This window comes from Zalophus californianus, chromosome 14, assembly GCF_009762305.2.
Source record: "Zalophus californianus isolate mZalCal1 chromosome 14, mZalCal1.pri.v2, whole genome shotgun sequence".
Classification (NCBI taxonomy): Eukaryota; Metazoa; Chordata; class Mammalia; order Carnivora; family Otariidae; genus Zalophus; species Zalophus californianus.
The window spans coordinates 8,226,489-8,252,653 of record NC_045608.1 but is presented as its reverse complement, the minus strand read 5'-3'; the positions used below and the strand labels follow the sequence as shown (position 1 = coordinate 8,252,653).

Below are 26,165 nucleotides of genomic sequence, written 5' to 3'. Positions count from 1 at the left end.
TTTTTAGGCCAATGAAAGAGCTTGGGCTTATTTTAAATGAGATGGGAGGCTTGTTGGGTGGTTCAGAGCAAAGGAATTTTTAAATAGCCACTTTAACATCTGTGCTGAGATCAAACTGAAGAGGGGCAAAGGAAGCCAGTTAGAAGGCTACTCCAATAATTCAGGTTAGAGATAATGGTAGCATGAATCAGATGGTGGTAGTAGAGGTAATGAGAAGTGGTTGTGTATCTATTTTAAAGGTAGATCCAACAAAATATTATGACAGATTAGATGTAGGGTGTGAGGGAAAATGAAGGGTAAGGAAAGAATGACTAAAGTTTCTGGCCTGCAGAACTGAGGGGATGGAGCTGCCATTTGTTGAAATGGGAAAGACTCGGTAAGACCAGGTTTGAGGGAGTAATGAAGTTCAGAAATTTAGTTTTGGACATTTAAAAGATTTGAAATGTCTAGTAGATATCCAGTAAGAGGTCAAGATGTTATACATATAAGACAGAACTTGAGGAGAAAGCTAGGCTAGAGATAGAGAGTTGGGAGTTGTCTGCATAGAGAAGGTCTTTAAAGCCATGAGACAGGATAAGATCACCAAGGGAGTGAAAGAAGAGAAGAGATCCAAGGGCTAAGCCTGAGGAACTCCAATTTTTAGACCTTGGAGAAATGAGAAGAAATCAGCCACAGAGTAGGAATAGGAGTGCTAGTACGGGAGAAAAACAAGGAGAGTGTGGTTTACTAGAAGATAAGTAAAGGAAGACGGAGTGATCGACTATGTCAAGCACTGCTAATAGGCCAAGTAGGAAAAGGGCTAAGAAATGCTCACTGGATTTAGCAGTGTGAGGTACTGGTGATCTTGATAAGAGAAATTTTGGTGCAGTGACCTGATTGGAGAGGGTTCAAAACAGGATGGAAGAACCAAAAGGAAAGAAAGAAAAGGAGAGAGGGAATGGAAGAAGAGTTGGAATTTGGGGCTGCCAATAAAACTGACACTCCTTAGAAAGGAGTAGAGGGAACTATAGAGTATTAGCCCAAAATTCTGTATGCAGTTTCCTCTCTGGGCATTACCAAATCCTCAGCTGTGCACAGGGAAGGTAAGACTCCTAGTAGCCAAGTGGAAATCATTAGATGGGTGACTAAAAAACTGGGCAAAGACTTCAGTATCTCATAGTGCTACGGACAGAGAGGTAGGAATTCAAGACTAGTCAAAGTGTGTTGTTCCAGACTATCAGCTGAAACCCCAGAAAGGCTACTCCTAAGGAGTCATAACATAAGAGTAAGAGCCAGGTGCAAGAAGTAAGGACTACTTCCTGGGAGTAGAGTTTCTGCCACAGGTATAAGGACTGCATATTAGGAGTAAGAGAAAAATATCAGCTTTAGCAAAACTGGATCAAGATGATCTATGAGGAAAAAAAAATCAAATGTTCTTGTTAAGGAAGGAAATGTTTCCAGAGCCTGACATTCAATAAAAAAGTACTAGGTAAGCAAAGTAACAGGAACAAATGTCTGAAAATCAAAAGAAAAAAATACAGATAATAGAAAGACACCCAGATGAATTTATCAGATAGGACATTTAAAGTAGCTGTGATTATTATATTCAAGACAATAAATGAAAAGTTGGAGAATGTTACAGATAACTGGAACCTATAAAATAAAATCAAATGGCAATTCTAGAACTGAGAAAGGTAATAAGTGATATTCAGAATTCAATACATGGTTTACATAGCAGATTCAACACAAAAGATTAATGAATTAGAAGATGGCACAGCAGGAAAAAATTCAGATTAAGTCAGAGAGAGCAAAAATAATGGGAAACGGTGGGGGGGCAAAATGGAGTGCCTGGGTATCTCAGTCCATTAGGCAGCCGACTCTTGATTTTGGCTCAGATCATGACCTCAGGGTTCTGGGATTGAGCCCCCCCATGGGCTGAGCATGAAGCCTGCTTAAGATTCTCTCTCTCCCTCTGCCTCTCCCCCTGCTCATGCTCTATCTCTAAAAATAAATAACTAAATTAAAAAAAAAAAAGCAAAACACAAAACCATAATAAACATGGTAAATAGTGAAAAAGCCTAATATACATGTAACTTTAACTGTAACACAAGGAAAGGAGAGAAGAGGATGAGATTATAATATTTAAAGAAATAGTGGCTGAGAACTTTTCAGAAACTGACAAAAGACATTAAGGCCACAGATTTAAGAAGCTTCACAGACCCCAAGCCAGATAAATAAAGAAAAACCTAGGAAAATCATAGCAAAATTGCTGAAAAACCAAACACAGAAAAAAAAAAGTCCTAGCAACCAGAGAATAACATACTACCTTAAAAAACAACAAGCAATAATTGAAGCCAGAAGCCAAAGGAATTCAATCTTTAAAATAAGTGCTGAAAGAAAATAACTGCCACCCAAGAATTCTATATTCAGTGAAAATGTGCTTCAAAATGAAGGTGCAATAAAGATGTTTTAAGAGTGGGCCCTAGGGAGCCCTGCAGGCCAGCTGCTGGCTAATAAAGTGGACAGCTGTCCTCAAAAAAAAAAAAAAAAGATGTTTTAAGAAAAACAAAAATTGAGAGGATTTATCACCAGCAGACCTACACTAAATGAAATATTGAAAACGAGATTCCAGTAGAATAATGATGTAAGAAGGAAAGAGCCATGAAACAGATAAATCTAGAATAATATTAAATACAATAATATCATGTGGGTTTCAAGTTATATATAGAACTTAAAAATATATATCCACAATAGCACAAAATATGAGAAAGAGGTAAATGGAGCTAAAGTGTTAGAAGTTTCTTTCATTGCCCAGGATATAGTAAAATAAGAAAGACTGTAATCAGTCAAAGGTGCATGTTATAGTTTCTGGCATAAGCAGAGGAGAAAAAGGAATGAAGAAATGATGGAACATAGAGAAAACTGAAAAATCAGTAATTACATTAAATGTAAAGAGATTAAATTCTTCAGTGAAAAGACAAAGATTGCCGGATAGAACTAGAGTGCATAATGCTAAGCAAAATAAATCAGTCAGAGAAAGACAAATACCATATGATTTCACTCACATGTGGAATTTAAGAAACAAAACAGATGAACATAGGGGAAGGGAAGGAAAAATAAAATAAGATAAAAACAGAGAGGGAGGCAAACCATAAGACACTCTTAACAATAGGGAACAAACTGAGGGTTGCTAGAGGGGAGGTGGGTGAGGGAATGGGGTAAATGGGTGATGGGCATTAAGGGGGGGCACTTGTAATGAGCACTGGGTGTTATAATATGTAAGTGATGAATCACTAAATTCTACCCCTGAAACTAATACTATACTATATGTTAACTAACAATTTAAATAAAATCTTGGAAGAAAAAAAAAGACAAAGATTGCCACACTGTATAAAAACATAAAGCTAACTATATATTTCATTTTTTAAAAAAGATATTATTTATTTGAGAGAGAGAGAGAGAACATAAGCAGTGGGGAGAGGAAGAAGCAGGCTCCCCCGAACTGGGAGCCTGATGCGGGGCTCGATCCCAGGACTCTGGGACCATGACCCATGATGAAGGCAGACACCCAATGGACTGAGCCACCCAGGCACCCCTATAAAGCTAACTATATATTTCTTATAAAATATATACAATAATTATAAAGATGGACAAAGGTTGAAAGGATGCAAAAGATATATGTTTTTTAAACATTAACTAGAAGAAAGTTTGTGTGGCTGTATTAATAACAGATAAGTATATTTTAAGGCAAAAGATATTATGAGATAAAAAAAAGTATATTTCCTAATTATCAAAGGGCCAATTTAATGGGAAGGTAAAGATACTAGATTTGTATGGACTAATAACATAATCTCAGGATATTTGCAGTGGATATTGTGGGTGCTCTGTCCTGTTCTGCTTAGTGGGCCAGTGTACCTATCCCTTAGCTGTTGTGAGAATTGGCTATTAATGGCTTACAGCTACCCCTTCTTCAAAGTGTGCCCTTGGCTGAGTAAGAACTGTATCACACCACATCCTGGGTGGTAGTAAGGGTCCACAGCACACGACTGGCTGACAGTGGGGTACAAAAAGGTAATTTTCTTACCTAAAGATGAGACTAACTTTGTGATGCAATTTGTGTTCTAGAGCTCCCCATGGGATCAGACTGAAACTGGACTCCAAATGAATCCACTTTTCCTCACTACTTAATTCTGGTTCCTTCACCTCCTTTCTCCTAAGAGCACTCTGACTTAATCACGTGAAGAAGAAGAATTGTTTCAGGTTCTGCTTTTAGAGAACCTGACAAAACTATAAAAATGGGCTTCTAGAGTGGGATTACTCAATGAATGAATGGAACTGAAGGGTCCATCACTGGTGGCAGAGTGAATGTTGTTAGTCCTATGCATGTTATAGCAGTGCAATTGCTAAGACTTAGGGTGAACTGAGGCAGAGTATAAGTGGAAGGTGACTGTAGTGGTCATGAGAATGGACTGCTCAGATCTCCTTCGGGAGAGCCTGCTGAAACGGACTTGACTGACAGCCATAACTGCTGCCCCTCTGGATCCACCATCATGTTCCTACTAAGGCCATGCTTCCCCCAGGCTGCTCCTAGTATGATTGAGCATGGCAATAGTACTAGTGCTGGCCTGTTCCTGCCTGACAGGGTACTCCTCTAGTGGGTGACTGGCTCAGGAACTCCCCCTCATCCTGACCAAAACTCTCCTAAAACTGTGCTGCAGTCTGAGGCTCTTCCTACACAATCCTCCTTCCTTTTCTCTCCCTTTATGGTGCTAGACCTGCATTAGGGCCTAATGGTTTTCTCTGCCTCCTCTTGCTCCCTTCCCTTTATCTTTCACTATATTTCCTCCAGCAAATCTCTTGTACATCTAATCCCATCTTCGTGGCTGCTTCCCGAACTGTCCCAGGGACACACTAGCCAGGACAATGTTGCCGGTATTTGGGAAGTATGCAGAAATAATAACGGAAGGGACAGTGGGATTGGGGTGGCTGTTGCTATGCTCCATTTATAGTTGAAGAGATAAAAGGACAGGCTCAAATATATTAATCATTAATTTAAAGCAAAGTGATAAAGTCAGACAACCTTCTTAGGGGCTTCAAAGAAACCCTCATTTCCTATGGCTGAAGGGCAGAGGAAGCTGAAAACCAGGCACACAACTTAATTGTTAGCAGGGCAAAACTTCAGAGAAGGCTGTATATATTCTATGACAAAGTCAGGGCTCTAAAAAAGGGTACTACTGAGTCCGGGATGGAATACCTGCATGAACTCACTTGAGAATCTTGGACTGCCCTAGATTATGTTATATCCTCTGGTCAGTGGCAGATAGCTTAGCTTGTTGGTCAGGAGCCTGGGAGAATTAGGCACCAGGATCGGAAGACTAGGGACATGGAGGTCTGGGGAAGAGGCATGCAGATAGACCTACGGGAGAAACACACTAAGTGTGAAGATCTTTTCTCTTTTCATCATATGCTAATGACCACTAGGAATGTCCAAAGCAGAAGAGAGCACTAAACAACCAAGTGGAAAGGATGATTTGGCCAGTAGATGTCAGGTACCCTCTGTCATTGGCCACCCAGTGCTTGGACAATGGGCTTATGAACAGAATGGTTATGCTGGCAAAGATGGAGGCTAAGCAACGGCCAAATAGCATGGGCTCTCTCTTGCCATTGGCCATCTAGCTACTCCCACTGCCAAATGTCTGACCTGGCAACAATAGAGAGACCAACCCTGAGCTCTAGATATGGAATCATACCTTGAGGAAACCAATCATCTTTCTGCCTTGAAAAGGGCAACATTTCATCCTGACCTGGACTGACCCAGATTCTGGGTAAGTATTTGCTTTTCTTGCCCACAGTGCTTCAACCAGCATCACTATCCAAAGGCTCGGAGTATCTGGTCTACTGATATGGAATTCCGTATAATATCACTCAGACCATGGGACTACTTTATGGCAAAGGAGATATGGTGGTGGACACATGACCATTGGATTCAGTCACCGTACCACATATCACACCATCCAGGAAGCTATTACCCTGATAGACTGGTAGAAGGGCCTTGTGAAGGTACAACTAAGGTACAGCTTAGAGTTGATGGTCTGTGAGGATGAGTTCTATTCTTCAGGATGGATGGAGTGTACATTTTAAACCAATGCCCACCATTTGGTGCTGTGTTGCACACAGAAAGAATCCATGGGTCTTGGAACTACGGAATAAAAGTATGAGTGTCACCACTCACTAGGATGCCCACTTATCCACTTAGGGAATTATGTTTCCCTTCTGGACACCTTTAGGCTTTATAGGTGTAGATGTTCTGGTTTCCAGAGTGGGCATGCTTTCACCAGAAAGCACATTAAAAGGCCTTTAAACTTAATGCTCTGGCTACCATCTTGTCACTTGGGCTTCTGATGCCTGTAGACCATCAGGCAAAGAAAAGAGTTATTATACTGACATTATACTATATTATACTGTCATTATGCTATACAAATGCTGCTATATAATAAGGGCAGATAGGAATATATTTGGCACTCAGGTGATCCATTAGGGCATATCTTGGTACTCCTATGCCGGGTTTTAACAATAAATGAGTACAGCAACCACAGCCTGCTAAGGTCACAGTTCCTAGAGTCCCACACCTTTTAAGATGAGGGACTGGGTCATCCCACCAAGAAAGTCACTTAGACCAGTGAAGGTGCTAGCCAAACATGAGGGAAATCTAGAATGGTAAAGGAAGAAGATGTTGAGTATTACTATGCCCTTGGGACCAAATGCAGCAATGAGAGTTTTCATTTGTCCTATTAACCCTCCTCCTACAAATTTTCCTAGAAATTATGACCAACCAGAATCCTGTAGAAGCTATACCTAAATGGAGTAAATTTAACATGAGAAACAGGTAGATCCCAGCATTACAAGGGGTGAATTGTAATGGATGTTGTTGGTGCCTCACTCAGATATCATCTGCAACCTGCCATGACAGTTGTTGATTGCTAAAGGTTCACAGTTGCCCCCTTCTCCAGAGAATGCCCTCCCATTGGGCTAGGAGGTTATATCCTGCCACCAGCCACTGACTGACTGATATGGGAGTAAAAAGGCCAGCCCCTTTGCCTCATGATGGAATCAACTTCACACTGCAATCTGAGCTCCAAAGTTCCTCACAGAATCAAAATGAAGCTGTCTAATCAGGACTACATCCTTGCTTGGCTCTTTTCTGTTGCCCTATCTGCTTCCCTTCACTCCCCTTCTTCTGAAGGCACTCCCTCCCTCAATAAATCACTTGTACAAAGTATTCCCTCTCAGGCTCTGCTCCAAGGAACCCAACTTAAGAAAAAATGTAAAGAAAAAACTGATGGAACTAAAAAAAGAAGCAGACAAAGCAATAACCATAGAAATTTTAACACACCTCTCTTAGTAACTATGGAACAAGCAGACAAAAATCTCAATAGGAATATGGAAGATTTGAAATCATGGTTAACACAGTTGACTGAATTGACATATAGAGAATACCATCCCCAGGAATGGCAGAATACACATTCTTCTCAACTGTATGGGGACAATTACCAAAAGAGACCATTTGCTGGACCATAATGTAATAGTCAACAAATTTCAAAGGACTAAGATTACACAGAATGTTCTCTGGTCACAATGGAAATAAGGTAGAAGTCAATAACAGAAAGGTAACCAGAAAATGTTTGGTTTTAAGCAACATTTAGTTTTAAGCAATAATCCATAGATCAAAGAAATCATAATGGAAATTGGAAAATATTTTTGAAGTGAACAATAACATAATCACTACTTATCAATTTTGAAAGTAGTACCATTATGCACAGTAAATTTTCTATCTGAAGTTCCCTAGATGCAAACAATATTTAACAGCATGAGACACAAAGTTCATATTGCCAACTAACCATGACTGGTTGAAACTTCATTCACATCCACCATATTAATGCTAGCTGGTAAACCAACATCCTGATGAAATAATTTCCCCGTGGGTGAAAGGAACAAAAATCCAAATCAAGAAAATTCTGAGGAACTGGTGTCCATAATGAGAGATTTTGCTGTTAGAGGGACTACTCTGGGCTTAACTCTTTTCTGACAACTAAGGCACAAACACATAAGGAATAAGCTTGCAGGCAAACTTCCATATGGTATCTTTCCTAGATATTTCTTTCCAGAGCTCCGGAAATAGTTGCTTAGAAATTTCTGCCCAGCAGGCCACGATAAATAAATATTTTATAGTCATTCTCTTGGTATGATAATTTTTCTCATATTAACTAGCTAATCAAAGAAAAACCTACTTGGAATTCAACTTGTATTAATTACCCCAAAGTCAGCACACGTGAAAAAGTTAGTGTTTACCGCTACATTAAAAACTAAATGAATCAGGGTGCGCCTGGGTGGCTCAGTTTGTTAAGCATCTGACTCTTGGTTTCGGCTCAGGTCAAGATCTCAGGGTCATGAGATCAAGCCCCACATCAGGATCGGTGCTCAGCACAGAGTCTGCTTGAGGGTCTCTCCCTCTCCCTCTGCCCCACCCCTGCTCACACACATGTGCACTCTCTCTCTAAAATAAAATAAATAAAATCTTTAAAATAAGTAAAAAATAAGTAAGTTTATATGATATCTCTGTAATTAATCAGAAAACATTAATAATTTTATGGTGTTTTCTAAAAACAATGACCTCAGTATACAGCTATAACCCATAAACCTCCTGGCATTTATATTTCTAGCACAGCAAGATAATATTGTATTACCAGTTGATGTTGAATATTTTCATGACGTTGCTTAAGAAGTTCTTCTGTCCTCTGCAAGAGACCGAATTCAGCTTTAAATTCAGCTATTATTTGATGCTTCTTTTTGAAAACTGTACTCTTGCTTCGAAGTTTACTGACATATCGTTTGAACTATAAAAGAATACAGCATATAACCTCATGAGTAGAAAAGTCATTGCTAAACATATATAACCTCATTGTATTAGAAAAATTTTATTGTCTCCTGTCCAACATGGGTATCACAAGTATATAATAATTACTTAGTTTCATTAGAAAACTTGGAAAGACTGCTTAATTAAAATATTTTGTGTAGATTTTAGTTTTTGGACCCATCTAAATATTGTAAATCCTTATATAAAAGCTATTTGTTTTGGGCTTTACAAATAAGGATTTAAAAAACCAGAAACTCAACCCTATAAAAGTAAAAAGGTTAAAAAAGAAGGAGGAGAAGAAGAAGAAGGAGGAGGAGGAGAAGAAGAAGAAAAAGTAGGAAACCCACTCTGGCTGAGATCTTATCATATCTCTTGCATATTGTACTATTATGGCAGCAGTGCATCTACTGAGATTAATATAGCCAACCAGAATAGTTAACACTTGCAGCTACTATTTATCATTTAAGAAATGTACTCTGACCATATACACTAAGAAGCATCTGAGACATTGGGATGAAACTCATCCCAAACCTTAAAAAGCTAAGAATATTCCAACTTAGTGGAAGCTTACAGTTGCTTAATTCAGCTACTTACCTACTAATGATATAAAGTTATAACTACTCTAATGGAAAGACCCCACTATTAAGTAATATTAACCATAGTTTGGAAAAGCAAATGAAATGAATAGGAATTAAAGTAATTCATTTGATAAACAGTACTTACTAACTACTATGTACTAGGCACTATGCCAGACATGGAGAATAACACTCTAAACAAGATACTCAGAAGTCCTGCCCTCACCAAGCTTAAGGAAATAATGGCAAAAACAAACACTGAACTGAGGTTTACAACCACGGTGAGCATTATGAAGAAGTAAAGTGGTCCTGAGAAAAAATAATAAAAGAGTTTAGCCTGGGTTGGGATGAAGGCAAGAAAAGTGGGTCTTGGGATTTAGGGGATGTGGATTATGGCAAGCTTCTCAAAATAATTACATTTAAGCCAAGACTGAAGAAGTAAGAGTGTGTTGGAGGAAGGAGGAAGAGGCAAAGAAGAACATTCCAGGTAGAGGAAACAGAAGGTGTAAAGATCCTGGCTCATTAAAAGTATTGCTTGATATAAGAAGCAAATGCCAGAAGCAAATGTGAGAAATTTCTGGTATTTCTGAAACAGAACATAATACTTAAAAAAAAAAAATCCTTCCTCATATGTACCATTATACTAATAATTTTCAGATTTTTTTTACTATATAAAATAATTTTTCTTCCTACTCTATCCTTTTATTAACTACATTATAAAGAAAATTTCCAAGTAAGAATTTGGCCTGTTATATTTAAGCACATCACTTCAAAACAAGTTTCCATTTTACCTAATACAAGGTAATTCTTTTTTTTTTTGAAATTTTTATTTTATTTTTTTAAAGATTTTTAAAATTTATTTTAGTGACAGAAGCGTGAGCAGAGGGAGGATAAAAGGAGGGAGAGGGAGAGAGAATCTCAAGCAGACTCTGTGCTGAGCATGGAGCCTGACGTGGGGCTTGATCTCCTGACCCCAAAATCATGACCTGAGCCAAAATCAAGAGTCAGATGTTTAACCGACTGAGCCACCCAGGCGCCCCATTACTTTTATTATTTATAAAATTATTTATAACGCTTCTCAAGTTAACCTTTAAAAGGATTGGGTATTAAAAAGGCTAAGATTCTCAAAGAATTACCTTGTAGGGGAGTCTGGGTGTCTCCACAGATTAAGCATCCCAACTCCTGATTCTGACTTACCTTATGATCTTGGGGTCATGAGATCGTGCGCCATGACAGGCTCTGCACCAGGCGTGGAGCCTGCTTAATATTATCTCTCTCACTACCCCCTGCCTCTCCCCCCTCTAAATAATAATAGTAATAGTAATTAACATATTACTGAAATTTTGGAAAACAGAAAAAGGAAAAATTCACTTGAAGCCACTATTCCAATGTAAGTTCTACTACCATGTTGCTATTTTCCCTCCTAATTTTTAAGGCTAAACATAAGGGCAATAATTCTAAATTGTGAGGTAGTAAAATAGGAAGCACAGCATTTCTAAAATGTAAGTGATTTTTTTCCTTATTTGGAAATCCAATCAATTTCCAAATTGACTGATTTTTCAGTATACAAATAAAGTCCTCAACAATAGTGAGATTAAAAATTTTTCACATAAAAATAACCATCTAATTCCTAGTTTAGAAATCTTTTAAAACTTGACTTAAACTTTGAAAGAAATGAAGTACCCACTGTGTTTTAGAAGAAGGAAGTTCAAAATATTTTTCTCTCCATGATTAAGTTAGTTTTAATAGTAAGGAATCCAGCCCACACACAGCAAATTATCAATGGCTGGATTATAGGAATGGTTTAAAAATTTAAGTCATACCAATGTACCCAGAGACCAATAACTTGCAATTTTTCCTTTTAAAGAATAAATGTGTAAGTCTGACATAACCACAGACTCAGAATCCCTAGAGTAACTATATGTTCTATTAAAAGTGTCCTGGGCAAAGTGCCCAAAATGAAATCAGCCCTGTTCATCTGCTATCGTCTGTATTATCTAGGCCAATTTTTCTCTTCTTTATCATGCTGTGCTCCAGAATTATTTTTAAAAGCTAAAAGCTATAAATATTTTTGGTAGAAGAACAAACCCACCAATTACTCAATATGCTCTATGCTAATTGGTTATTATTTGACATTCACAGGGCAAACTACCTAAGGGAAGGGTAGTCAGGGCCAGATTAATGATAGTTATGTACAATTAAGCAATAGGTGGCCATCAAAGCAGTCTAAGGGATCTACTACCCTGGATGAATTAGAGGACAGAAAACACATTATCAATGTTTTTCATCCATTGGAAGTTTCTTCTCACTATCATTTGGATTTCAAATAATTTCTGAATTTTCAAATTGTTACAAAAAACCATGATGAATATATTGAAGCTAAAACTTCAGAAACATTCTTAACAATTGCTATAGGACATACTTCCAGAAATGGTCAGAAGGAAATAAGGTTTTGATATATTTTGTCAAACTGCCCTTCAAAGGCTATTTATAGTGCCCTTAATAATTGTCAACTTGATAATTAAAATAGTATTTTACTTTTTATTTGCATTTCTTTATTAAGGAAATTAACTTTTTTTGTCATGTTCATTATTCATCTAGGGGAATTTTTTTTAATGATTTGCCTTTGGCCCATTTTTTTATTGGAGTTTTCATTTTTCCTGTGGATCTGTAACAGTGATTCTCAAACTTTTTGGTCTCAGGAACCCTTTATGTATTTTTAAAATTATTAAAGCTCTCAAAGGGATTGTGTGTATGTAGACTGCTGCTGTGGCAAACTTGAGGGAAAAGAATACAATTTCAATTAATGGACCCCTTACTTCATAAAATATAAAAATCAGTTCCAACTGGATTACAGACTTAAATGTGAAAGATAAAATAAACATCTTTTAGGATATAAGAAAATATCACCATACTTTTGAGATAGGAAAGGATTTATTAAACAAGATGCAAAAGCACAAACTGAAAGTAGATGATCAATAAACTTAACTTGGCTAAAATCAAGAATTTTTGTTCATCAAAATATATATTAAAAGATTAGGAATATAAGTCACAAATTGGGAGAGCATATTGGTAACACATTAAACCAACAAACGATTTGTATCCAACATATATAAATTAAACCTATAAATCAATAAATGAAAGACAAATAATCCAATAGAAAAATGGATAAGATACTTGAATAGTCACTTCGCAGAAGAGAAATCCAAGATGACCAATAAACATATTAAAAGATGCTCAACCTCATTAGTAATCAGTAATACAAACTAAAACCACAGTAAGATACTATTTTAACATCCACCCAAATAGCAAAAAGAAGTCCTTCAATACTAAGTGTTGGTGAAGATATGGAAAAAGTGGAATACCTGTATACCACAGGAAATGGAGGATTTGTAATTTAGAACAACAGTTTGGAAAACACTTCATATCTACTTCAGTTGACACTGTGTTCAGCCTATGCCCCACCAACTCCACTCCAATAAATAGCAGGGCTTCTCAAACTTACCTACGGTGATGGAGCAGTTTTAAAAATTTCTAATCATTTGTAGATACTTAAATAAAACAATAAAAATATTTAGGAAACATCACATTACTATAAATGTTTCTAAATGCTTCTGTTCAACTTATATGGTCATGGATTAGTAACTAACAGTTTATGGGCTAAAACAGGACTTCAGACAACTCTTTGAATAGAACTGCTCCAGAGCAGAGCTTCATAAATGCAGTATGCTCCAGTGTGCTCATGTGGCACAAATATTAAGTGTATGCCAAGATATTAATCCACTAAGACTTTGCAGCAGTTGGGCAAGATATTATAAAGAACTCCCAAGCCAGTCACCCTCAGCTATATGCAGCCTTGTCCTTTTACCTCAGTATGCTAAACAATGATCAATTTTTTAAAGTGTCATTGTGAAAAAAGTTAAACACTGCTCTGGAGAAATTCTGTTCATAGTCACAGACATAAGAATGTTGACAGAAACACTGCAATAGCAAAAAACTGGAAAACAAACCACAACAAATTGTTGTATATTCAACTACATATATACAGTGAAAGTAAACAATTTTAAGTTCAAGAAATAATGTACAGCAAAACAAGCAACTTATAGAATATACAGAGTATGCTTCCATTAGTATTGCTTAGGAAAACTAAACAATATAGTTCAGGGACACAAATGTGTGGTCAAACAGCAAATAAGAGTCAGAAAACGCCAAATACCTAACTTGAGATGGTGGTTACCTCTTAGAGGGGTGGAAATCAAATAGGATAAAGGAGAGGCACACAGAGAACCTCAAAGTTTCTTTTTCTAAGCTGAGTGCTAAGTATATGTTCATGATCTCATTGTTCTTTACTCTTCACATATGATACACACACACACACACACACACACACACACAAACACATTGTCACCTACTTTTACTTAACACATTTTTAAAAATAAACCATTTTGAAAATTAAATAAACATTAAGGAATCAATATAGAAGGTCCCAAATCTAACCACTGAGTTCCAGAAGAAGAGAATTTAAAAAGAAAGATTTTATTTATTTATTTGACAGAGAGAAAAAGAGAGAGTGTAAAAGCAGGGGGAGCAGCAGGCAGAGGGAGAGGGAGAAGTAGGCTCCCTGCTGAGCAGAGAGCCAGACTCAGAGCTCCACCCTAGGACCCTGGGATCGTGACCTGAACCGAAGGCAGATGCCTAACTGACAGCCACCCAGGCACTCCCGGAATTTTTTTTAAAGAGTAGAAATAATACAAGAAAATCTCCCAGAACTGAAGGATATAAAATAAGATTCTAAATTGAAAGGACCAATAGAATTCCCAGCTCAATGAAAGAAGAAAAGATTATTTAAGCCCATAACCTTAAAAATTTAGAAAATCAGAGGTAAAGAGAAAATCCCAAAAGTTTCAAGAAGAGGTAAAATAACAATAGTAACAATAAAAGGTCACATCAAAGGACCGGGAATTAAAACAGCCTCAGACAGCAACACTGAACACTAGAAGACAAAAGAACAATGTCTTCAAAATTCTCAGGGAAAAAGATTTTCGGGCACCTGGGTGGCTCAGTCGTTAAGCGTCTGCCTTCCACTCAGATCGAGATCCCAGGGTGCTGGGATCGAGTCCCACATTGGGCTCCCTGCTCGGCAGGAAGCCTGTTTCTCCCTCTTCCACTCCCCCTGCTTGTGTTCCTGCTCTTGCTGTCTCTGTCTCTGTCAAATAAATAAATAAAATCTTAAAAAAAAAAAGAAAAAGATTTTCAACCAGAATTCACCATTCCATCAAACTATCAATCATGTATGGAATGGAGTAAAGACAAGATGGAATAAAGACAGATGGAATAAAGAAGATGGAATAAAGACAGTTTCACACAAGCAAGATTCTCAAAAATGTACCTTCTAAGTCCCTCTTCAGGAACATTCTCTATTACAACAAGGAAATAAACCAAGAAAGAAGACTTGGGATGTGAAAAGCAGGGGATCCAAAACAGGAGAATGGTTAAAGAAATTCCAGGATGATGACTATGAAGCCCCAGATTACAGTTTACAACAAGCCTACGGTTCACAGCAAGTCTAGATATAAATCTTCCAACTGGAACAGAAAAATGAGAGGGACTCCAAAAAGAATACACCTAACGTTTACAAAATATAATTAACAGATTACTGTGTATGAACATATGCCATATTAAGATAAATTGTACAGTTCTATCAGAAGGTCTGGAGCTGAGTGGGTGATAGGTACATGAAAAAACTAACCAAACAAAAACAAAAAAATTAGGTCAGTATTAATTTTTTTTACAGTGTACAAGTGTACAAGACTACAAGGATATGTAATCATAGTATACTATGTGGCTCAGCTGTAAACTGTGTTTCTACAATTATCATAATGAGGGCGCCTGGGTGGCTCAGTCATTAAGCGTCTGCCTTCGGCTCAGGTCATGATCCCAGGGTCCTGGGATCAAGCCCCGCATCGGGCTCCCTGCTCAGCGGGAAGCCTGCTTCTCCCTCTCCCACTCCCCCTGCTTGTGTTCCCTCTCTTGCTGTGTCTCTCTCTGTCAAATAAATAAACAAAATCTTAAAAAAAATTATCATAGGGAGGCTCTAATGAATGGAAGAACGGGTATGGGGGTAGACAGGTAATGAGAAGTGTAGGCTAAATCCTCATTTCCTACGGTAGTATATCCAAAATGGAAAAAAAAATTTTAAGTTTCAGCACAAACATGCTATTTAGAAATGTAGAAGTAAATACTACAAGAAACAACCAAAGGCATTAAGAGAGATTGCCTCAAGGAAGCATGACTTGGGAATGTGAAAGGGGATCATTATTTTCATTATAAGCTTTGTAGTACTATTTTAAACTACATATTTGTATCAATCTTAAAAAAGTATAATTAAAAGTACAACCCACCTCAAAGAAAGCCCATCACCAACAAAAACCTAACAGCTGATAGATTTTATTTTGAATAGACTTTGAGTATTAAAAATCAAATTCACTCATAATTCCATGTTGTAACAATTTATATGAGCAAAAAGTCACAAATAATTTCATTTAGGACTTAATCATTAAAGTCCTAGGAGCAGTACAACAAGGTCACAGAAGCAGTTCAGAGAGGTGTTAAGATCACAGGCTTTGGAGTCAGAGCAATGTAATTTCAAATCCTGGCTCCACCACTTAAAGTGACCTTAGGCAATTACTGTTTTGTCTTCATATAGTAGCCAATTCTTGAAAATACTTTATTACCATGTAAAGGGTTTTTAGAACCTCTGAGGATCAAAATATACAATGTTACCATTATAAAATGAATGATTATTTGTCTAAAATAAAACTAGGTAGTTTTTGTTTTTTTTTTAAAGATTTATTTATTTATTTGAGAGAGAGAATGAGAGAGAGAGAGTACATGAGAGGGGGGAGGCTTAGAGGGAGAAGCAGGCTCCCTTACTGAGCAGGGAGCCCGATGTGGGACTCGATCCCGGGATCATGACTTGAGCCGAAGGCAGTCGCTTAACCAACTGAGCCACCCAGGCACCCAAAACTAGGTAGTTTTTAAATAAAATTTATAAAATATACTAAAATTCTATAAAAATTGAATAATGGATAATGATTAATAATGTCTGTCATTCTGTTTGAATATAGTTAAGGAGTACCTAGAAAATAAGAGATGATAACTGTTTCTTCTAAATAGTAAAGAAATAAAGAAACGTCAAGTAATTAAGCAGAAAAGTAAAAATCTAGGTGTGATGGATGCTCTTTAGAACTAAAATAGAATAATTAGTGCACCTGGGTGACTCAGTTGGTTAAGCGACTGCCTTTGGCTCAGGTCACGATCCTGGACTCCTGGGATTGAGTCCCACATCAGGCTCCCAGCTCAGCGGGGAGCCTGCTTCTCCCTCTGATCCTCTCCCCTCTCATGCTGTTTCTCTCTCTCTCTCTCTCATATAAATTTAAAAAAAAATCTTAAAAAAATAGAATAATTACTACTGTAAGCAATTACAAATCTATATACTCTCAGTACAACTATGTAAAAATTTTGAATATATATATATATATTTATAAGCCAAGATTGGGAGAGAATTAAGAAATAAAAATAGCTGTTGTATTGGGCGGATAGAGTTATGAGTGAATTTTTTGGGATTTATTTTTTAAATACTTAATTTAAGAATTTTTTAAAATAATTTTTAAAGGAACTCTGGCATAGGAGATAAGCAACAAACTCGTGGAACATTAAGGAAAAGCTTTCTATAGTTCACTATAGCAGGTTAATAAAGCAAATTTGTCATTAAAGTGAACTAGAAAGCTTGCCACTGTGCAGGAAGGTCCATTATAGCAGCTATTACTAATCATTTGGACCAATATACATTCGTTACCTAAATTTGTCACTTATGAAGAACAGCCATCATTTTAAATGCTGAGATCAGTAAGATTAAAGCTTTCTAGAGCTAGCTTCTAGCTTCAGGACTAATTTTACAGATTCCTTGGTGATCAAAATGGAATTTGCCAGATGTTATTTCTCTTTTTACCATTTAATATGTCTTAGAACTTTTAATAGTAATGATCAAAATCTGGGCTAGCTTTTTAAATGGACAAAGCAGCTTATTTCCTTAAGTATATAACCATTTACAAATGCTTTTCAAGCTTATCTGGAACTCAAAAGCATTATTAGATTCCAGGTGTCAATCTGGATATTTATGCAGAAACAAGCATCTCTCTGCTCCTGCTGCAAATTTTCCACCTCAGTATCTGGCATGAAAACTATTTTCACAGTAATTAGCTGTGAGGACCTTACAAGACAACCATATAATAAATACTTCATATGGTCAAGAACCACAAAAATCTATTTTTTTGAAAAAACACTATTTCCCTTTTACAGAAAAGGAAACCTATAGAGAAATTAATACAACTCACCAAATTTCAGCAAGTTGGAAAAACTGGACTAGAATGAGTACTTTTGTCCTCAAATCCTGTTAGTCCAATATGCATGCTATTTTCCATTTCTTAATTAAATCACATCTTTGTCAGTTACTTCATCAAATGATTTTTAAGCATGGAAAACTACAGAAAAAGGTCCAAGAGAGTTAGGTGTCACATTAGGTAACACCAACTGTTCAAGAGTAGCATGAACAAGCCCAATGATCACGAATTTTTCACCCATTTGTCAGTGTCTTCTATTTTGTCTGAATTCAGACTTGTAGAAAACCCGAAGAGACTGTCTTTTCATGTTATGCTGAATAAATCATTTGGACTCCCTGAAGTCTGGTCTCAGATATTTGTTTTAAGGCAAGAAAAAATGTTTCAAAGCAATCTTTGTTTTCTGTTAAAATGATAGTCTTCAAATCACCCATCATAACTAGTGCCAACACAGACACACATACAAATAGAATTCTAAACTTTTGCAACCTGTTAGTATTAGGTTTTTAGCTTTAAATTAGAAAATTTGGGGGCGCCTGAGTGGCTCAGTCGGTTAAGTGTCTGACTCTTGATTTCAGCTCAGGTCATGATCTCAGGGTCCTGGGATCAACCCCCTGCCACCGGGGGTCCACACTCAGCGTGGAGTCGGCTTGAGATTCTCTCTCCCTCTGCCCCTCCCCCCTGTGCTCACTTGCAATCTCTCTCAAATAAATAAATAGATCTTTTTAAAAAATTAAAAAATAAATTAGAAAATTTTACCAATCCAAGCATAAGCAATGTAATTACCTATAAATGGTAGTGGATAGTTAATTGCTAATTCTTTTGAGAGAGTATATATACCAGCATATATATTGCTTATTATATGTCTTATTATAGGTCTTAAATGAAACTTGCTTATTATATGCTTATCATATGTCTTAAATGAAACTTGTGGCACAGGAACATCCATCTGTGAAACACAGTTAATCACACCATCAAGGTCTCTAATGCTTCTATTATAAATCAAATCACCACTACACAGCTGTTACTATATTAGACATAATGGATTTTTCAACTGCTGTCCAAGCAGTTAACTCTCAAAACATTTTGCTATGAAAAGTTTTCAAATTTTGGGTTGCAACTGTGGCATTAGCTAGATTGCATGCATAATATACTACTTCTATCACAGTGAATTGAGCCAGACTTATTTGATTCTGTTTTGTTCTATCTCTTGGGAAATTTTAGGGCCCTCGGGTCCTGCTATGAACTCTAAAGAGTGTAATGTGACTTGAAAGGTTCTAAAAATATCACAGGTTTGCCTGGGCTCACTTAGAAGGGTGGATGATTCAATTACAAGTGTCAAAATTTGATTCCTAATTTTTCGGGATCTGACAGCTGCAGCAAACCTTGCCAGGATTCCCTTTTCTTCACTGTGCTTCTCTTTGAAGTATTTAAAGAAGATTTCATAATCTTTGCAATTTAGCTCTAGGATTTCTATCGGTAGCTGTAGAATGAATTGGTGGGATCTCTCTAAAACTTCTTATAAACATTATTTGACCAAGCACATTTTTAAAGCAGTCATAACTGCAAAACAAGTGAGCTTCTTGCAATGGTTAGGGAACAAAATATAATGGGCTCTATACTCATACACCATTAACCAGGAGTGACCTTCAATACATGAAAGGTTAAGGTTCCAACAGAACCTTAACCAGAGGTTCATTTGTTACTATAAAAAAGTTCAGACCCTGGGGCGCCTTGGTGGCTCAGTCAGTTGAGTGACTGATTTTGGTTTCAGATCAGGTCGTGATCTCATGGGTGATGGGATGGAGCCCCGCATCCGGCTCCACCCTCGGCCGGGAGTCTGCTTGAGATTTTCTCCCTCTGCCCCTCCCGTGGACCCTCTAAAATAAATAAATAAATCTTTAAAAAAAGTTCAGAACCAAAAGGCATGCATTCATTTGAATGACAACTCTAGGAAGGGTACCAGCATTGCATCATCAGGGCTGATTTTTTCTTTGCTTTTTCAAATAGTTAAAGCAGAGATTCAGAGATATCAAGATGACTAAGATGGGAAAGATCAGTAGCTATGTGGGACTACTACAAGAGGCACAGACTCTCTTCTTTGCCCTTCCATTAAGAGAGATAGTCATCACACTCAGATTGCCACCTATGAAATAGCAAAATTTGTACTTACCAAAGAATTAATGGAGGCTAACAGTTTAAATGGCAAATTTAGGTTTGTGGTCAGGTATCTAAAAACAACTTTATCTAGGATGACTGGGTGGCTCAGTCCGTTAAGCGTCTGCCTTCAGCTCAGGTCATGATCCCAGGGTCCTGGGATTGAGTCCCAAATCGGGCTCCTTGGTCAGTGGGGAGCCTGCTTTTCCCACTGCCAGCCACATACACACACACACACTCTCTCTCTCTCTCTAAAAAATAAATAAAAGCTTTAAAAAAAATTAAAAAAAATAAAAAAACTTTATACAATGAAATATACAACTATGGTTAAGACAAAGAGTTAATATAAGTAATTTTTCCTATCAACTGAAGCCTACAAAGAAGTGCCAAGACATTTTTAATATTATCACTTTTCTGATGAAAAACATACATATATCTAGATTACATTATATACTTTCAGATTTCCACACATTTACTAAGTGCCTGTTACATGCCAGGTATTAAAGTAAATGATGGTGAGCAAGAGATAAGCCCCTGCTGCCGTGGAGCTTACTGCTTTCTTAGGGGAAGCAGAAACGGAACAAGTGTTCTTAAGTGTGTTGTATGTTACAACACACAGGAACAGAGTGCTATGGCAGTACGTTTCAGGGTCATGGAGTGTGAGCTAGGGAAAAATAACAGGGGTATTATTCTGGAAGACATGCTCCTTAATTAAGTTCATTACATTATCTTAAAAACATCATACTGACTACAGCAATCTTTTACAACAACTCAGAGTCAAATGTATGACCATTAACTTATACTTTGCTATAATACTGTTTTTATGTCCCTTTTTACACTGAATCCTGCGTAAAGTTAGGTAATTCTATGCAAACATTTTAAAAGCACTCCAAATTATGGAAAACTAAGGTCACTTATTTTAATACTTAAAATCCTGTCCAAATAATTCAAGTTATCATAACTTAGAATAACTGCAATAATTTGCATTTAGAAAGTCCTAAGAGAAAACCACGTGAGGATTCTAACCTAGGAGGGGAATTTTTGGGTCATATGGTAATTCTGTGTTTGACTTTTGAAGAATTGTCATACTGTTTTCCACAGCAGTTACACCACTTTATAGACAAGGAAACTGAGGCACGGAGGAGTTCGGTAACACGTTGAGGCTGAAAAGCTGCTGGGTGGCAGAGCAGAGATCTGCACACAGGTGTTCTGGCTCCAGAGCTGATTCTTTTAACCTCCACAGAACTCTCTTAACCTCCTCATTTACTGACATGGAAAAATCTCCAAAACATTTTATTAAAAGCAAGTTGTACAATAAACACAGTATAAAACCATTTATATTTTTAAAAACCCACAAAACAGTATTATCTATGTCTATCCTTAGAGCAAGGGCTGAAAGGTACACAAAACTGGAAGCAGTGGTTCTCTCTGGTAAAGGGACTGAGGGACTCAGATTGGGGGTGGGAGGTAGTCAAGGAAGACTTTTACTTTATGTGTGTTGTTTGATTTTCACACCACAAGAACACATTCAGGTATTACTTGTATAATCATATTTTTTAAGATTAAAAAAAATCCAAAACATTGATCCAGTCCAATCTTTTTTCCTACTAAATGCACACATTACTTCTAAAATGTCCCTCATCCAGCTTCTGTCATAATATTTTAAATGGTGGAGCACTCTACTTCACCAAAGCAGCCTGCCTCACTACTGAAGAAAGCTTAAGTTGTAGAAATTTTCCCTTATAGCCAATCAAATATTTCTTTCTCACCATTGGTCCTAATTCTGCCTTCTGTCAAACAAATAAGAAGAATACTAATCCATCTGTATCAGGGGTCCCCAAGACCATGCCCAGGTTCAATGATTTGCTAGGAGGACTCACAGAACTCAGCCTATAGTCATACTCTTGGCAATGATTTATTACAATGAAAACATAAAAGCAAAACCAGCAAAGGGAAAAGGCACATGAGGTGAAATCCAGAGGAAACCAGGGGCAAGCTTCCAAGAGTCTTCTCCCTTAATTCCTCCAGCAGTGAGTTATAACAATATGCATGAAATGCTGCCAACCAGGTAAGTTCATTAGAGACTCAGCACCCAGGCATTTGGTCTGGTCACGGAGGCATACTCTCTGTCTAGCCCTTACCAAAGTTCAGGCTCTGAGAAGGAAAGCAGGTGTTCAAAATAAACCACATTCTTTGTATATACAGTTTAGGCACAGTGAGCAATTCTTATCAGGGAGTGGAGGGAATCTTTCTAAATTCCAAGTTCCTAGATGCCAGCCAAGGGCCAATCTTGCAAACAAGATTTTCTAAGAATAGCAGTTTCAGGCCTGCTATGTTAAGTCTTTTTATGCACACCATCCTTTCTATAATCCTTTTGAAATTTAAGTGCAATTCTATTATGCCTTCTTTTTTTTGTTCTCAGTTAATACCTAATCAATTCTTTCTATGAAAATTGCCAGACTTTCATCCATTTTGGTTACCTTCATCTGGACTCTGCCTTGACTATGTCCTTCTTAAAATATATGCCAAAAATGTAAAATAGTATTCCAGGCATAATTTCACCATTTCACCATAAATAGAATATTACATTTTTATTAATAGAGTATAATAATTTGTTTTCTAATGCTGCATTACTCATGGGTGGTATGTTGAGATGGCAGACAAAACTCAAATTCTACAACATTGTATTCATAATCCTGTTAATGGCATTTTGTTTGTTTTAGCACAAAGCTCCTGCCTCCCAAAATGACTTTGAACCCTAATTCTATCATCTCTCTCAGGCTGACTATTCCTTCTAGCTTCCTGTCATGTGAAAATTATTAAGGGTTCTGGAGGGAGACCACCTCAATTCCAATCATGGTACTACTACTTACTAGCCACGTGATCTTGGGTAAGTTATCACATATCCTCCATGTGCCTTAGTTCCCATATCTGTAAAAACTAGGAATAATGATCATAACTGTCTCTTAGAGTTGTTCAATGAAATAAATAAGATAATGTATATAATAAGCCTAGGATGATGTCTGGCACATTGTACCTGCATAATAAACATTAACTATTAATTAATCTAAATTATTGATAAGAATAATAAACAGGTTGGTATCAAGGACAAAGCTTCATGGCATTTTTGGGTAACTGCTTTCAGAGATGACAGCATTCAAAATTCTTTGAGAATATCAATTCAACTAGATTTATACTTGGGTTTTTTTTTTAAATTAATTAATTAATTAATTTGACACAGACAGAGAGAGCACAAGCAGGGGGAGCAGCAGAGGGAAAGAGAGAAGCAGGCTCCCCCCTAAACAGGGAGCCCAATGTGGGGCTCAATTCTGGGCTCAATCCCAGGACCGTGGGATCATGACCTGAGCCAAAGGCAGTCGCTTACTGAGCCACCCAGGCGTCCCTATATCTAGTTATTACATACTAAAATCCGATATAAAAAACCTCAAGATATAAAAAAACAGACATTCTGGGCGCCTGGGTGGCTCAGTTGGTTAAGCAACTGCCTTCGGCTCAGGTCATGATCCTGGAGTCCCGGGATCAAGTCCCACATCAGGCTCCCTACTCAGCAGGGAGTCTGCTTCTCCCTCTGACCCTCTTCCCTCTCGTGCTCTCTATCTCTCATTCTCTCTCTCAAATAAATAAAAAAAAATCTTAAAAAAAAAACAACATTCATTATCATCAATTTTTAGTTATGTTAAGAGACTATAGTGTCTAAATTTAACCTTCTCATCACCTACCAAATACTGGTGTGAAAAGAAAGAAATCAAGATAGACTAGACTGATAAGAAAATCTCTACCACTGAGAAGATAATTTCAACAGTTCAAGAAATTCCTACCCGTGTCAGAAGTCTGGTACAATAAGAGATAAACACATTCCTGTGCCTACTGCCATAATTAAGCAAGGCAATACAATGAAAATAAAATGTTCAAGTGATAACCAAAGTACAATGAAAAAGAGGAGCATTTTTAGACACTTTATCTTTTATTAATAAGAAACATCCAGGGAATACTAATGAAAAAGTCTAGTGAAGAACAAATGCACTTGTCATCTGCAAACAGAAGAGCTAAAATTCTCAGACGAAATGTAACATCTGGAATATTAACTTTAACAGCAGTAGGAAGCATCAAAATGCATACTTCAATACCGAACTTTAAAAACTGCTAGCTGACCTCTAAAAAGAAAATGACAAAGGAATGTAAATTACTAAATGTGTAGTATTAACACAGTCACATTCCTAAATTTTTCCAAGAAAAGATTAATCAACCAACCACATAGGGATAATCAAGGAACGAAGGTTTACATCCAAACAAATGGCTGTCGTAGTTTCTAGCAAGCTAACAGTGTGCTTGCTTCGGCAGCACATATTCTAGCAAGCTAACAGTCAGTGACTGTCAGACCTGAGTTCAAATCCTTACTCTGCAACTCACTAACTGTGACTTTAGGCAAGTTACTGAAATTTCTCTAAGCCTATTTCCCCAATCACAAAATGGAGATAATATTTACCTCACAGGTTTGAGAGGATGAATTAGGATATATTGCATGTGTGTTTTATTGTGGTTAAACACACATAGTATAAAATGTGTCCTTTTAACCATTTTTAAGTGTACAGCTCTGTGGCATTAAGTATATTCACATCATTGTGCAACCGTCATCAAGGATATGTTTTTAAAGATTGAGCACACAGTAACTGCTCAGTGAATAGCAGCCAAAATGACTATCATTAGTGTTATCCCATTTTGAGTCCGTGCAAATTAGGTATCCATAAACAAAAACTATTTCATATTTATTTCTACTGAATTGCACCCAGTTTAGAAAATACTAATTTCAAGTTTTAAGCTGTAAACTATATTCTTAGCTTTCAAATTCTTCATTCAAGTGACTGACAAAAATATAAAAATAACAAGAGCTAACACTGAGCACTCAGCATGTGCTCGTGCTATTCTAAGAACTTTTCAGGTATTAACTGAAAAATTGTATAATTGTCATCTGTACAATTATAATTCTAGGAGGTATACAGTGATAACAGTCACATTTTACAGCTGAGCACAAAGAGGTTACGGAAGCTGCCCAAGGTTACCCATCCGGTAAGATGACAAATTCAGGATATGCACTCAACCAACCACATTCTAGAGCCTGTGCCTTTCACCATTCCACTATACTGTCTTTCACACATGTAGTAAGTAACATGAGGCCCATAGGAATGATGACTTCCAGATGCCAGATATATGTTGACTGAAACTTCCAGTTTCTTGGAAGCTTTGACATCCATTATTTCGTGTGTTCTTCATAATGATAGTGAAGAGCAGTCACCCCCATTTTATAGATGGAGAAGTGATTTGCTCAAGGTCAACAGGAATATGTGAGAAAGACCTGGATTCCAGGTTGGCCACTTATTACCTATAAGTGCATCTATATTTCCCTGAGCTTCACTCAATTGTAAAATGGAAATAACAGTAACAAGAATATAAGAAGTAAAGAAGTATGTGTTTGCAGGGCATCTAGCACAGAGCCTTGTATAAAAAGTGCTCAATTAATGTTAGGCCCCCCTTCCTCATTCTCTTATTTGTGACTCCCGGTATAGTTATTCTTTCTAAATGCCATGCTACTACTTGATACCCTCTCACCATCTGTGTTAACAGATGGTTGGCAAAAAACATGATTTTTTGGTGATTACCATGTGATACCAAATGAAACCTCACTGAAGTCCAGCTATATTATATAATTTTAAGTATAACAAACTTCCTCCCTTTTGTCCATATGGTCTATCACTTTGTATCAAAGTGGAAAATAAAACTGGTCTACCAAGATTTGTTCTTTACAAAATTATGCTTAATGTTCCCCAATACCTTCTGTTCTTTTAAGTAACTGCCAAATGATTTACTTGATTTGTTCTAATTTCTGACCAGATATTGTTTAAAAATTAAGTTGACCTTATCATTTCCAAAGTTATCTTTTTTCCCTTTAAAAAAAGTATGCTTTTTCTGTCATCAGACACTTCTCCTATTCACTATAATTTATCAAAAATAAAACTTAATAGGTTGGTACCATGTTCTTTCCCCCTCACATCTGCATAGAAGCTAGAATATCTAATGCTGAATTTATAAATTCATTGCACTATTCATGCCAAATGTGACCAC

At 37.0% G+C, this 26,165-nt stretch overlaps 1 protein-coding gene across 12 annotated transcripts in view; it reads right to left on the bottom strand.

Annotated features, from left to right (window-relative positions):
* Positions 1–26,165, bottom strand: part of IFT81 (intraflagellar transport 81) — a 190,409-nt gene that overhangs the window by 37,031 nt on the left and 127,213 nt on the right. For 11 of the 12 annotated variants that reach the window (XM_027576872.1, XM_027576868.1, XM_027576867.1 and 8 more), the window contains one exon: positions 8,724–8,873. In XM_027576872.1, coding sequence (XP_027432673.1) covers positions 8,724–8,873 — 150 coding nt within the window. Of the gene's footprint in view, positions 1–8,723; positions 8,874–23,985; positions 24,200–26,165 lie in introns of those variants that run through there. The other variant, XM_027576873.1, reaches the window with a different exon arrangement.